Below are 14,621 nucleotides of genomic sequence, written 5' to 3' on the forward strand. Positions count from 1 at the left end.
TGACTGGGATGAAGAGATGATTCTTCATGTGCTTAAACTGATTTAAGTTATGCTCATGGCAAAAGCAACTGAGTTTTTAAATGGAAAAATATACTCTGTATCTATACACAAAAATAGCTAAACTCTGCCTGGAAGAACATTAGGTTTTCTCCTTGAACTGAAGCATACGATAAATTGGCTTAAAGATAAAATAATGATTAAATTGCTCCTGGTATTTGAAAAAGACTGCTTGAAGCATGTAGTCAAGTTCCCCACAGTGATGTGCTACCATGAAATAAACATGTCACCTAAAAATGTGTAACTGCTCCAAGAAAATACTTCTTAGTGCTCTCTAACAAACTTAACACTTTCTGGTAGGTTTTTTTCTTCTTCTATCACAAAACAAGGCAAGCAGAGATTATGTGAAACCTCAGTGCTTCAGTAACATGCAGTAACAAGGAATCTTAAGATAAATTTTTTTTCTTTGTCAAGGGGGTGTTCCGTGCTTTCATCCTAGAGAGAAGACACACTTCTGTCTCTTTTTCTCACTTTCTTTTTCTTCTTTTAAGTGTTTATGAAATTAAGACAATACCAGAATTAATATGGACAGGAAATTTAAATTAAGATTGCATTTTAAATTTTGGTGTAAAATTACTTGTTTTCTGAAATTACTTGAGCTCTTAGCTGATATAGTCTCTAAACGTATGCTATAGTCTGTAACAGCAGATAGAATTGTATCTGTACTTAAACAGCCTGGGAGCTACACCTTCATCACCCACACCTTCAGAAATAGCCTGAGCCTTCCTCTCTTCTCTCCACTCTCTCACCAAAACCCCCGACATTAGGTAAACCAGAAATATCTTGTGAGACTGTAGTAATGCCTTCATGGTCTAAAATGCTGGCATAAATCCAAAACAAATTTAAAGGATGACTTACAGTGTTTTACTTGGTTAAAATTAATATTTCTATGCTAAATTATAAGTAATTTTCAACTGATAATATATATGTTTCCTAGGTCGTCACTATGGTGCTGTCAGTTGTGAGGGATGCAAAGGTTTCTTTAAAAGGAGTGTAAGGAAGAATTTGACCTACAGTTGTCGTAGCAACCAGGACTGTATCATCAATAAACACCATCGGAATCGATGCCAGTTTTGTAGGCTTAAGAAATGTCTAGAGATGGGCATGAAAATGGAATGTGAGTGTTAAGTACTCAGTGTGATATTGTTCCTACCAAATAACAATTATGTGGACTACAATTTTTTAGTGTTCTTTCTGTTTTGGTATATGTTGCTGGAAGGAAACGGAACGCTTTGGCAGCATCTAGTGCACCTTTCTTTCATCACCATTTTCTGTCTGAGGTGCAGTAGTGGTTTGTTCTGAACCACGTCTCCAAGTACTGTTGCCTTTAAGGAGCCCAGTTACAGCTGCACTTAGAATGCATGTGCTAAACACAGCCTATGTTTATAACAGAAAATATTTTGACATGGATTGACATGAATCTGAATCTAATATTCTGTTTTGAGAATCTGCTTTCCTTCCAGTTTATTTTTGTGGCTTTTTCAGCCAGTGATAGAAAATAGTCTTTTTTTTCCCCTCTTTTTAAATTTTTATGTTAATTTGATAATTTGTGAGCAGTGTTTTATGAGGCATTGTACAAAATGTCATATGTTTTAAAATATGCTTTCCTGTTTGTATGTAGTATTTCATACATTTCCAGTGCTAGCAGCCAAACACTTGTTTCAATATATTTTTGTTTTCAGTTGTTCTTCAATTTAGCACTACGTGAAACAATTACAAAGTTGTTTTGTGATACGATATAAGCAGGGTTAGTTCCAGCCACTGAGTTCAAGGGAAGCAAAACTTTAGGCTGTAAATAGGAACATAATTGTTGTATTTGCACTCTGAAACTCCAGACCTGTTGTGACGATTCTGCTGCTTTATGCACAATGTGCTGAATATAAGATGAGATGTTTGTGCAAGAAAAACCTGCTGCAGTTCCAGATAGCAAACCTTTCTTATTCCAATATGATTTGGGTATATGTTTATTGACTTCACTAGCTTTGAGTCAGGCCTCTGATTAATTTATATGTATTCACCAAGCCAGTAAATTTGATATGCCAACTCGGAAGCCCCTAAATTTTGCTAATAGTAACAGCAATAGTAAAAATAAAACCAGGAACTAAGTAACTCTTGCTGGTTGTGAGGATAACTTTCTGTAATATGTTTAATAATAATATTTTAATATTATAAAGATGTACTTTTCACTTTCTTTAAAAGTTACAAATTGCTTCTTGCTTTTTTTTTTTTTTTTCATTAAAAAACTTCCTACACTTGTTCGGCACTTCAGTGACTGCACTTAGTTTGTTCCAATTCTCAAGTATAAATGTAGATTATGAAAGGGTTAGTTTTGGAACACTCTTCCCTAACTGGGAGGAAATAATGGCTGTGAGTGAAGTGCATTTTATGCAGAAAGTATCTTCTCAAGCAATTTACCTGCATCTCTCATGTAACTTGCATCTCTTGACTTTTTCAGGGTTTGCATTGTTTTGTGTCATCCAGAATAGAAATCTGCCTAACATTTAGATATAGCTCGTGCCTGTAAAAAAAAATACAAATTGAAAACACAATCTGTAGAATCTTCCATCTTATCAAATGCCAAAAAAAAGAGCAATATTTCATTCCAGATCAGCAAAACTTGAAGCAAAAGATCAATCTCTGACTTTCTTAGGTAAAAGCATATGTAAAAATACACATACTCACAAATATAGTAAAATTGCAGCCTGCGTTTCTTCCCTCTTGGTATTAAATTTCCAGTTTTTAACTGAACTGGTACACTATCATAACTGCAGGAATTTTACTTACTTTTTGCATTTTTCGTTTGAAATATTTCCTTTCAAATCTGTATGTTTCTATCTTTATGTAGCGGTTCAAAGTGAAAGAAAGCCTTTTGATGTGCAACGTGAAAAACCAACCAACTGTGCAGCTTCTACTGAAAAAATCTATATAAGAAAAGATCTTCGAAGCCCTCTAATAGCAACTCCAACATTTGTGGCAGATAAAGATGGGACACGGTGAGTACCTCAGTTCCACGTATCTTCTTTCACGTCATTTGTGCATATTACTTTGCAGTCACACCTATATTCTTTCTCCCCTCTGCTCTTAGAGGGAACAGAAAAGAACTTTAATGCACACATCATCTGTTTCCATTACCAAGGCCAATGTAGGTTCTGCTTCTCATGAAAGTTTTCATGTCTGCATACAGGTATGTGGTTTTCAGTTCAGAGCTGGCTCTTGTCCAGCCAGGTCAGAGCAATGCAGAGCAACTGAATGATATTCAAGCAGAAAGCATGTAGGCTAATGCTGTGATACATTTGAGTTAGCATTTCTCTGAAATCAGATCTGCAAATGGCAGACTCAGCCTTCGTTCTCCTAAAGACACTAGTTAGGGAGACTCAGTGACTGCTGATTCGCATCCCAAATACTGGTTTCAACAACAGCAAAACAGCAGCTTCCTTTTACTATATGGAAGATACTCCAAAGTGGTTCCTGTACCTTGCTGCTGCAGCAATTCCTGCACTCTCAGGTGTCTCCTTAGGCAATGGGTGTGAAAATGTACATCATTACAAACAAAGACAAGATTTCTTTTTTTTTTTTCTGAATAGAATAAAAAAAGTCTAGGTTATATATGACATTTTTAAAACTGTAGTTTATGAATGGTTGAGAACTACGTAAAAAATTGGATATTTTTATTCAATTTTCATAAGGGAAGAAGTGTGTGTGTTTAATTTTTCATATACATATTCCTTGTTGAACAAATGACACTGCAGTTAGGAAGTCTGGGCTGCAGGTTTCTTGGAGAATTGTTTTTCAGTGTTCTTGTTTGAAAGAAGTACTCACAGAGACATTTGCTTCTTAAAAATTTCCTTGAGCTACAGATCCATTACAGACCTATAAACACTACTATAGTCATTAAGAACCACTCTGTTATTTATGTAGGATGTAGATTTGCATAATGCACGATAATTTGCTGCCTGTGCTTGTTCACAGTGATAGCTGTTAGTGTAGGACCCCTTGTACTGTAATGTCCTGCAGCCTTGCACCTGTGTTGTGTGCATTGCTGTCATGTTACAGACACTTGGAGCATCACATAAGTAAATTTCTTGCTGACTGTAAAGACTTTCCACTGTCTCCCTAAATTAGATACAGGAGAGGGGGAGGATATTTGATCAAAAAACAGCGGAAGTAAAGGCAGCAGAGATTTTATGCAGGCTTTGATTACGTGACTGTTTCTGACTATATTTTGGAATATAAAAAATATTTCTATGACTTTTATTTAGTGCTGGCCAGTGTCTTGTTTGGAATACAGAGTTATGCCTTCCTCCTAAGTCTAATATAAAACTAAAGCTACCAGGTGACTTCTGAGAGCATGAGACGACAACATCTTTCCTTAAAGCAGACCAAACCAGAACAAAAAGCAAATGAGAAGATAAGCATTTGGGAAGTTCTTGTTGTTGGTTTTGTACTGGAAATTATAAGATCTTTCAGTCTTTCTGTCTTTCAAGCTACTTTTTGGGAACTGTTTCAGAAAGACTTAAGTCCTGTTAAATAAACTGTAAGCTTCACTAAATTGTTTATTTAAAAACTGGTAATTCCTTTTATGATCTCATGAGTTGTTACACATGCTTCTGATTAATGGAAAATACTATTGATCATCAGATGCCTTACGCTTTTGAACAGGTCAGCCAGTCTTCTTGATCCAGGAATGCTCGTGAATATTCAGCAACCTTTGATCAGGGATGATGGTACAGTCCTCCTAGCTGCTGATTCCAAGGTATTACTGTCTCTCTTCAGTTCTGAGATATCTATTAATTTGTTCAGATTACTTTATCTATTAGTCTCAAACAGTTGTTGCACATAGTCTCAAATAGTTGTTGCTCTTGAAAAGATAAGGTTGTGATAAGTGTGAAGAACTGTATGAATGGATATAATCAATTGATCAATAGGATTGTGGTTTCTTTTGGCAAGCATATTTCTGCAAAAGGTCACCTACAGTTAGTTCTCAATATGATGTCTCATCTGTGACTAGGATTGATAATTATCTTTAAATCCTATTTAAAGATAATTGTGAACCATTGTTCTTCCTGGCATTCAGGAAGAAGGAAAAGGTGCATAGGGGAAAAGGAACAAAAAGATTGAAAATGAGGGGGAAATTATACATATTAACTATAATTTTGATTTACTAATACAGTGCTTCCTTTTTAGGCTGAAACAAGCCAGGGTGCCTTAGGAACACTAGCAAATGTTGTAACATCTCTTGCTAATCTCAGTGAGTCACTAAATAATGGAGATACTTCTGAAGTTCAACAAGAAGAGCAATCTGCAAGTGAGATTACACGGTATGCCTTTATATTTACACCTTATTTAGTAATTTGTGTTCTACGTGGTGTATCCTTGTACTCATTCATTAAATTAATTTGCCATTGTTGCATGAGACACAGTATAGATTGCCAGACTGCCCCTACTTTGAAACAAAATACCAGCTCTTTAGAAATCAGTTTTGGCTCTTGCCCTCTTGTGAAGAACTGTGTCCTGTGTAACAAGTGTAGTGTTCTAAAGCTAGACCAGATTTGGTTCTCAGAAAAATTAACAATTACTAGTTTGTGACCTTGAAAGACTCTGAGAATAGCAACATTTCAGTGCCATTTTATTTCACAGATGTATTTTATGTAAGCTTCTCCTGTGCAATGCTTGTGCCCTAAGCCCTGCTCTTTAAGAGTCTGTATTACAGCAGATTTATTTTTGAGATTGTGCTGCCATAAAATCTCCTGGTAATGTACATTTAGAAAGAGTTTGAAGTCTTTCTTTTCTTAATGAAAAATATATGAAAAAGGAGCATGGAATATTAAAATTTCCAGCACAGCTTGAGATTTGCAAGGCTGGGATTTTTTTGTTGGATGTTTTTGGTTGCGTTTTTTGTGTGGGGAAGCAGATTGGTTGAATTTAGCAGTATAGGTTAATAAGACAACATACTTGGACTCAAAATTGTCCACTGTTTCTCAAAAAGAAGATTTTTAGGAGGAGCTTAACTGTCGTGGTTTAAGAATGGTATTCTCCAATTTAATGTTCATACTTAAACTATGCTGCTACTTGCTCCCCCTCCGTCTCCAGTCAGAGGCACAAAAGGCAGAGATCACAGGTTGAAATAGGAACAGTTTACTGGGAACAGCAATGAGACTAGCAAACAAACAGTAACAGCAAAATGAAACAGTAATAGCCACAACATTAATAACAAAAGGTATAAGAAAAATGATTTACACAGAAAAGCCCCCGACAGTAAAGAAATACCAGACCAGTCTGCCCACTACACTGACTGGAAAACACCTCTCTGAGGAGAGAGACAGAAAGAGCGAGAGCGAGAAGGACATTAATTAATGTCCATCTGGGCTGACTGGGTTTAAAGGAAGTATAAAGGATAGTTCCACACATGAGAAAAACAAGATACTGTACCCAGAGAGGGAAAATGCTCCTTTATTTCTATTAAATAAGACTGCTAAGTCTTTCATTTGAACTCTTCAAGTGAAGTGAATTAATATTTTAAAATACTTGACACTGCAATGTCAGCTTATGTCAACCTCTTACTCCTTCTTTAAAGCAGAAAAAAAAATATTATTAAAATACCTCTCCCAAAAAAACATCTTGACAAAAAATGGCAAAGAAGCACAATACCATAACAATGTCCACTGGTATGAAATTGGAACACAAAATTCTTCTTTACATTTAAGCTCTGTTAATCCAAAGAGAATTTACCGTGATCTCTTCGGGTAATGATCCAGCAACAGCTTGAGTATAAAGAAGAGCAGGGACCAGTCTCTCTTGTGTTACTGTCATAAGGCTTTTAAGGCTCTATGCATACTGGGAGATCAGGATGCCTGCCTATTTTTCATCTTAAGGGAAAGGAAATTCAGGCATATTGTCTAGAAGAAAACCACACTGTTCTCCATTGTTCCAAAAAGCCGGAGATCAAGGATGGGGACAAGGAGAGGGACTTTGTTCTTCAGAATACATCTGGTCTGTAATCCTCACCGAATCTGTGAGAAAGGGGGAATAGTAAATGCTAAGTGCAAGAGGACTGTTGAGATTTATGCCCAGCAGACAACTAAGCCTCACACAGCTGCTCCCTCAGTCCAGTGGGACTGGTGATAGAATCAGAAGGGCAAAAGTGAGAAAACTTGTGGGTTGAGATAAAAGCAGTTTAATAGGTGAAGCGACAGCCACACACACAAGCAATGTAAAGAAATTAATTCACTACCTTCCATGGGCAGTCAGGGATTCAGCAACCTCCAGGACAGCAGGGCTCCGGCACGTTCAACAGTTACTTCCAAAGACAAATACTACCACTTCAGATCCCCCCACTTCCTCTTTCTCCTCCCTTCTTTTTATAAGTGTGACATCACAAAGTATGGAATAATCCTTGTATCAGCTGGGGTCAGCTGTCCTGGATGTGTCAGATCCAAACTTCTTATGCACACCCAGCTGTGTGCCTTTACACAGCACAAGCATTGCTATGCATAACAAAAACATCTCTGTATTATCAACATTGTTTTCAATACAAATCCAAAATATAGCCCCATACTAGCTACAGTGAAGAAAATTAAGTCTATCCCAGCCACAACCAGTACAGCACAAGGCCCCTTTACTAGTACAAAACTAGGATAAAACTGTCAGAGCAGGATTTACAGTATGAAATCCTTCCCTTACAGAGGAGATCTTTTACCAGCAGTATGTGGCCACATCTGTTTGTCTTATTAATGCCCAAAGAGTACAGAGGGACCAAATTGTAATGAAACGTCTGACCTTCTGTCATCCTAAAGAGTTCTTGTGTATGTTGCCTCAAAGTGGAAATATTTTATAGCATTTAATTTGAGCACTGTGAAATTTTTAAGATCTAAGGAAGCACTCTTTCATTGTTTACTTATATTTTAGGGCATTTGATACTTTGGCTAAAGCACTTAATACCACAGATGGTACAACAGCTCATAACTTGGCAGATGGGATGGATCCTACAGGAGGAGGGAATATTCATGTAATCAGTAGAGATCAGTCAACACCAATTATTGAAGTGGAAGGACCCCTACTTACAGATACACATGTCACATTTAAGGTAGGTGCTTCTTTAAATGTCTGACTAAACAAACTAATGCTTAAGATGTATGAGCTCCTACATAATTTCTTGTCTCATATTCCTAATTTGCATTCCTTGCCAGTAGTAATGAGTTATTTAATACAATTTTCCTTTGACAACTTCTTGTCGCACTGTTGATTGTGTTGGACTATGAGAGTACTTTGAATGTTTTTGCTGGTTATTTCACCAATGATAAAAACTAGTTTGTGTCTGAACTATATGTGTTGTACTGTACTTTTATTTTTTGCAGCTGACAATGCCCAGTCCGATGCCAGAGTACCTTAATGTACACTACATCTGTGAGTCAGCATCACGACTCCTTTTCCTCTCTATGCACTGGGCTAGGTCCATACCTGCGTTTCAAGCTCTTGGGTAAATGGACATACTCCGTTTGAATGGTTTGCTTTTGAATGAATTTAAGCGCTCATCTGAATGCTTCCAGATATTTTGAACTTTTTAGTTACAATATTTTTTCATTTTTAATTAATATTTTAAAATGTGTGAAGACTATGCAATATTCCCTGTTTTGAAGAATAAAATAGAAGATGGCAGAAGGGAGGGTAACTACAATATCTGATGTTACTGTGGTTACATAAACTAAAGCCAAATCAAAAGCAAGCATTAATTTGTAGAAATGAAATGCTTGCTTGATACCTTAGTAAAGAACTGATGAGCACCATTTCACAGATAACCCAAAATGGTTTCATAGTCTATAATTTCTTTTTGCTTCTTGAAATACTTGTAATATGCTAATATATGCCTGTTACCAAAAAGTTTTGCAACAGATTAATCCTTATTATGAATTGTTATACATAACATAATTATACATAGGGCAATACCAAGCTGATATGCAAACTACCTAGTGTTGTTTGATTTTCTGCTGTTTACAGGCAGGACTGTAATACGAGCCTTGTGCGTGCCTGCTGGAATGAACTGTTTACCTTAGGGCTGGCACAGTGTGCACAGGTGATGAGTCTGTCCACTATCCTGGGAGCAATTGTCAACCACCTCCAGAACAGCATACAAGAAGGTATGTTACCAGTGCTGCTAACAATACAGGGATGTTTGGATAACTTTGGCCAAAGGTGTTTCCCCATCAGTGGCTAAATTGTTCACCAGGAACCAGGAGAAGGTGAAGCTTTCTCTTGCATAATTATCTTTCCCCTGGTGATTGACAATTTTGTTGCACTGTCCTTACAGAGATATCTGTGGGATAGAAGTGTCCATAGAGGCAAGGCGGTCTTCTATGCCTGACTGATATTACAGAGAAAGTACATCCTAAAATACTCCTTGGATGTGCTCAGAGGGTTTTCTTCCCATCCAGATGTATGTTTTTTCCTCTTAGAATAATGATATCCTCTTCCAAACCACACCAGACTTTTTCCTTCAGGAACTTTCCTTCTCCTCTTTATGGTGTAAAAACACAGCGTTTGCCAATTATCACAACAAGCATATTATTGCATGTATAATGGTTTTGGATACTACTGTAATGCAATAATGATTAATGTATTTTGAAGTGCCCTTGAAGCATTAAGCAACCTCATTTCTTGACATTCTTAACAAGATGTATGTAATTTTATTTTTTAATTCAACATTGGTCTGTTGATAATGATGACTGTATCTTGAATGGATGAAAATCTGTTATATTTGTTTTTTTTTCATTCTTTAAAGACCTTCCAATCAATAGGATTCATTGGAACGAAAATAATATTTACTTTTAAAAGGAGGAAGTAAACAATGCTACCAGTTTTAAACTCTGCAAAGACAGCATAATACATGAAAACTACTTTAAATTTACACGTCCGTTAAAAGCAGTTATAGAATACTATTTGGTACCATTAAAAAATACTTTTTATGGTGTCATTATTTTGCACACAGAAAAAATTAGAAAATAGTTTTTTACTGAGGAGAGTAAAACAGATGTGTTTTTCCAGACCTGAAGGATATTAAATATTTTTCCAGCTATCTTCTTTGTATATTTTATAGTTCTACAATCAAGCTTTAATCTACTTTATTAGCTTCATCATGATAAAGTAAATTAGACTGAAATTTGATTCTTTAATGAGTATTATGCTTTAATTGCTTTCATAATGAATATAGAGTTGTTTCTTGTTTTGGTTTTGGGGGGTTTTTTGTTGGTTGGTTTTTGTTTGTTTTGGTTTGTTTTCTCATTTAAGAGAGCCTGGACAGTCCCAAAATACAACAGAGTGCTGCTTCTTTCCTGGAGTTGAAAAGATCAGTAGGGAAACCTGCATATTGGATGTTCTATGCAAAGTTAGGCTTTATATCTGTTTCTCAATGCACAGAACTGTGTATTCCACCTTTGTTCCAAGCAGTGGAGAGGAGTAAGTGGGAGGGCTGTTACAGCTGGTTCCACTTCTGTTCTTATGCATCAATGTTGTAAAAAAATATTTTTTTTCTAGAACCTGTACTTGCATTCATATTGCATTAGCTGAAACCAGCCAATGAAGAAGGATCATTAGTGTTATTTATCTATTCTGCAAAGTTATCATGTTACATTTGTATTATACCTTCAAAATTCAAAACAAAGTAAAGAAATTTCAGAACTTTATTTATTAGTGATGAAGCTGCTTAGAAACTCTGGAATTCTAATTTTCTAAAATTGCTTTTCCTGAGTTTTTCTGGACCATATTTTCCCATTTAATACAGAAATAAAAACATTACATTATGTCTATCTTCATCCATCTCGAGTAACTAAAAATTCGTATCACAATTAATGATTTAAGAAATGTAGATTATGCTTTCATTCTTATTTCAAGACTGTGAAAAAAATGGTTCTTCCATTCATTTAATCTTCTTATTGCAGTTCCAGAAAATAGATCAAATCATAATAAACTATGTCAAAGATTCTGTTTAAGCCACATGGAGTCTAAGCAATCCTATGCACTATAAGCTGTATAGAGAAAAATAAGATATTCAAATTAAAATTATTTGAAATACTAGCATTGGAGATTATGACTGGAATAAAATTCTTCTAATGTGTTTTTCAAGGAAAGGTTTTTATCCCTTGTAAACTGACTTCTGAAGTTTGATAATAGTAATTATGTATTTTTAAAAAGTCTTAATGTATTCTCTAATGTTTTTATTCCTTGACTAGTTTTAGATATGGAGTCCAATATAAGGATTTCTATTTACCAAAATAGAAATCTCTCCCTTCCTAGGTTAGCAGCTAATACCACTCACTCATAACAGATCTATAAATAAAATACATCTTTTAAATTGAAATTTTAAGATAGATTATGAACCCAATACAAGGAATGTGATCTTTCAAATGATGGAAGAATCTGTGTATGTATATTTCAGTGCATTTACCCTATCAGATGGGAAAAAGACTATTTACCATAGCTAATGAAAAGTTCACTCCTAAAAGTACGCATAGAGGAGAAAGTAGCACTGTCATTACTTGTTCTTGTATTCACTTTTGTAAAGGCTAATTCAATAATGTTTGAATTTAAAATTAAGGTAGCACGTTAGTATTTGCTTTGTGCTTCTGTTCATTCCGAGAATCACTCTAGCCATTTTTAGAATAATGCAGCATCATTTCAGAATCTCTGCTCAGAACAGTACTTCACTGGAAACGGTTTGGTGTGGCAGATTATGCTGTCCTGGCGACAGCATGACATTCTGTTGCTAGAATGTTCTTAACATTGTTTGCTAGCTCCGGGTCTGTCTCAGACTTTAAAAATTCACTTTGCTTTCATAATAATTCAGGCCATCCTTATATGTTAAGTGGTTCCAAGACAGCAAAAGATTTGCAAATATCATTGACCTGGTTTATAAAACTTTATTTGTTAATATATTAGAAATGCTTGAGCTCAGATGAAATAGTAAGCAATATCTTTTTGTAGATAAACTTTCTGGCGACAGAATAAAGCAAGTCATGGAACACATCTGGAAACTTCAGGAGTTCTGTAACAGCATGGCCAAGCTTGATATTGATGGATATGAATATGCATACCTTAAAGCTATAGTCCTTTTTAGCCCTGGTAAGGAATTTAGTAATCATATCTTTTTAAATAATAAGTCTTAATATGCAAATTCTTTAGTATTTTTTAAATTAGACTAATGTCTTGAGAGGAGACTCCTCATCTCAAGGAGGAGTTGTTGCAGATAAAATTATTGTTTCATAATGATTATCATAATATGTGTCTTAAAATAACTTCAGAGCAACATATCCATGTTATTTACAGTTCAAATCTATCAGGTGTTTCCTGTATATCCATCCTAGAAGATTAGATTCTCAAGTTACCTTCAGCTGAGAATCTATGAGTAATAAATTATCTGGAATGTGTGCTAGCAATATTAGCGAGGTAAATGGTGAGGGGGATTAGAAGAAATGCATTTTTTGAGTGACAAAAAGAAATTTGCTTCAATTTTAGTATTTTTAATATGCTTATAATAGGAATAGCTGAAATATAAGCAGAAATACCTATTGTATATGAAACTTCCACAAAATCTCGAAAACTGAATGTAAATAGGCTGTCTTCCATTTGTTACTAAAAAATGACAGCAGACAGCTAAAGCAGTTTCTGAAATATGAAAATTTACTCAAAGAAGACCCTTAAGATTTTCTGGAATGATAAAGAAACTAGAAGTGGCAGTCTTTTCAGCAAAGATGGAAATGTTTCAAGGACACACCAAGGTTAATCTAAAACTGCTGACAGGTTGAGTAAAAGGGAAGGTTTTGCTCAGAAATGCATATTATTTACTTTAATTCAAAGGTATTTACTACTTTGTATTTAATAGAATACAAAGTAAAAGGATATATTGCTATTGGTGTGTGTGCTTGGGGTTTTTTTGCATTCGTAACTATTTTTCTCTTTGTAATAAAAGTTAATTAGAAGATACTGGTGTCCTGAAATGTTCTTTTGAATTTTTTGGGGGAGATTGTTCCATTAGAGTTAGGTTTGTTAGGGGTTTTGAGTTGGAAAAGCAAGAAACTATCCAAACTCAAGGTAGCTCTTTCCTATTTCAAGGGACAAGCAGTTTGGACACATGAGTGAAGATATTTTGGCATACTAAGAGAGGTGATATTTTGTGGGTTTGCCTTTTTTTGCTCTGAGAACATGGCTGTCTGAGGAGCTGAGCTAGCTGGAATTAAAACATGAGACAGACTTGAGAAGATTAAGACATTGATCTATCAAGAAAATAACCCTAGATACTGCTTAGCCAGCCTAGTTAGAACAAATCACAGAGGCAACCATTTAAACAGGCAAAGCTAAAAACAAATTCTGTCTTTGCCTGGTACACTCATACAGGCTTAATCTTTGCCCACTTTCTCATGGATACACACAGCTCTAGAGAGAAAAGTGAACAAGCTAATTCTGAAGCCAGGAAGTAAATGTTTACCTTTATACAGCTAGCATGTTAAACATCACAATACCAGAGAAATATTTCATTGAAATTAAATGTGAGAGTCTTATAAATACATTTATTTCACAATGTATAGGGAAACTATCGACATACAGAAATGTTTTGTTTCTTTAGATCACCCTGGTCTGACCAGTTCAACCCAAATAGAAAAATTCCAGGAGAAGGCACAGATGGAATTGCAGGACTATGTACAAAAAACCTATCCAGAAGATACTTATAGGTATTTATCTCTAAAGTTCCCAAAGTAATGTTGTGGGCTGCAGCTAACAGAAGTACGAAATAATGTCATTGATGGTTTTGACATCCGGGGTTTGGGTTTTTTTCTGACTGTTGGTGAGAAAGAACTAAAACCCAATTCATAAAAGCAGGTTTGTTTAAAGATATATAGAAACAAGAATAGCTGTCTAGCTTCCTCCATGTAAATTAAATTTATTAGTACTTTCTTGGCTTTTGAGGGGTTTGAGATGGTCATAGTCATGTTTCGAAAAGTAAACAGACTTATTTTTTTAGAAGTTTGGGGGATAACTGCTTCAACTGACTAATTCACACTGCTTCTTTTTTCAAGTTATTATTTTAAAGTCTCTTTGACAACTAAAAGGTGATTATCATCCTTGAAATGTTTTTTAAGTTGCATATGCAGGAAAATGTTAAAACTGTCAGTTATAGCCCTTGGAAAAACAATGACACATATAACAAGGAACAATAACCATTTCTCAAACTTCTGTTTATAAGAAATTCCCACATCCTAGTTATTTTCTCCCCCGGGTTTAGTGTTTTTTTTTTTTTTAATTTCCAAGGACTTCTCTGAAATTATTTAGCTTGTTTTTTTTCACTTCTCAGCTCTTCTGTTTGTTATGTGCTAGAAACAATTACTGTATTTTCTAAGAATCTCCATCAAAACTCAAAATTCATCAACACAATAATTCTCTGCATTTTCAGGGAACTACTCACCTTTGTCTGTAAGATATACTAGAACATGTTCTTTTTTACTGTGAAAGGCATCCTCACATAAAGAATAAATCCCATACACTTAAGCATTGTCTGGGGGTGGAGTAACTAAAAAGAA

At 35.2% G+C, this 14,621-nt stretch overlaps 1 protein-coding gene across 8 annotated transcripts in view; it reads left to right on the plus strand.

The window, feature by feature from the left end:
- The window catches only part of NR2C2 (nuclear receptor subfamily 2 group C member 2), a 32,792-nt gene that overhangs the window by 12,200 nt on the left and 5,971 nt on the right, over positions 1–14,621 (plus strand). For 6 of the 8 annotated variants that reach the window (XM_014269233.3, XM_014269235.3, XM_014269234.3 and 3 more), the window contains 9 exons: positions 995–1,174; positions 2,903–3,050; positions 4,717–4,810; positions 5,242–5,375; positions 7,963–8,140; positions 8,412–8,533; positions 9,052–9,191; positions 12,031–12,168; positions 13,670–13,775. In XM_014269233.3, coding sequence (XP_014124708.1) covers positions 995–1,174; positions 2,903–3,050; positions 4,717–4,810; positions 5,242–5,375; positions 7,963–8,140; positions 8,412–8,533; positions 9,052–9,191; positions 12,031–12,168; positions 13,670–13,775 — 1,240 coding nt within the window. The remainder of the gene's footprint in view (positions 1–994; positions 1,175–2,902; positions 3,051–4,716; positions 4,811–5,241; positions 5,376–7,962; positions 8,141–8,411; positions 8,534–9,051; positions 9,192–12,030; positions 12,169–13,669; positions 13,776–14,621) is intronic. The other 2 variants (XM_026795351.2, XM_026795353.2) reach the window with 2 other exon arrangements.

Source organism: Zonotrichia albicollis, chromosome 12 (assembly GCF_047830755.1).
Source record: "Zonotrichia albicollis isolate bZonAlb1 chromosome 12, bZonAlb1.hap1, whole genome shotgun sequence".
Lineage (NCBI taxonomy): Eukaryota > Metazoa > Chordata > Aves > Passeriformes > Passerellidae > Zonotrichia > Zonotrichia albicollis.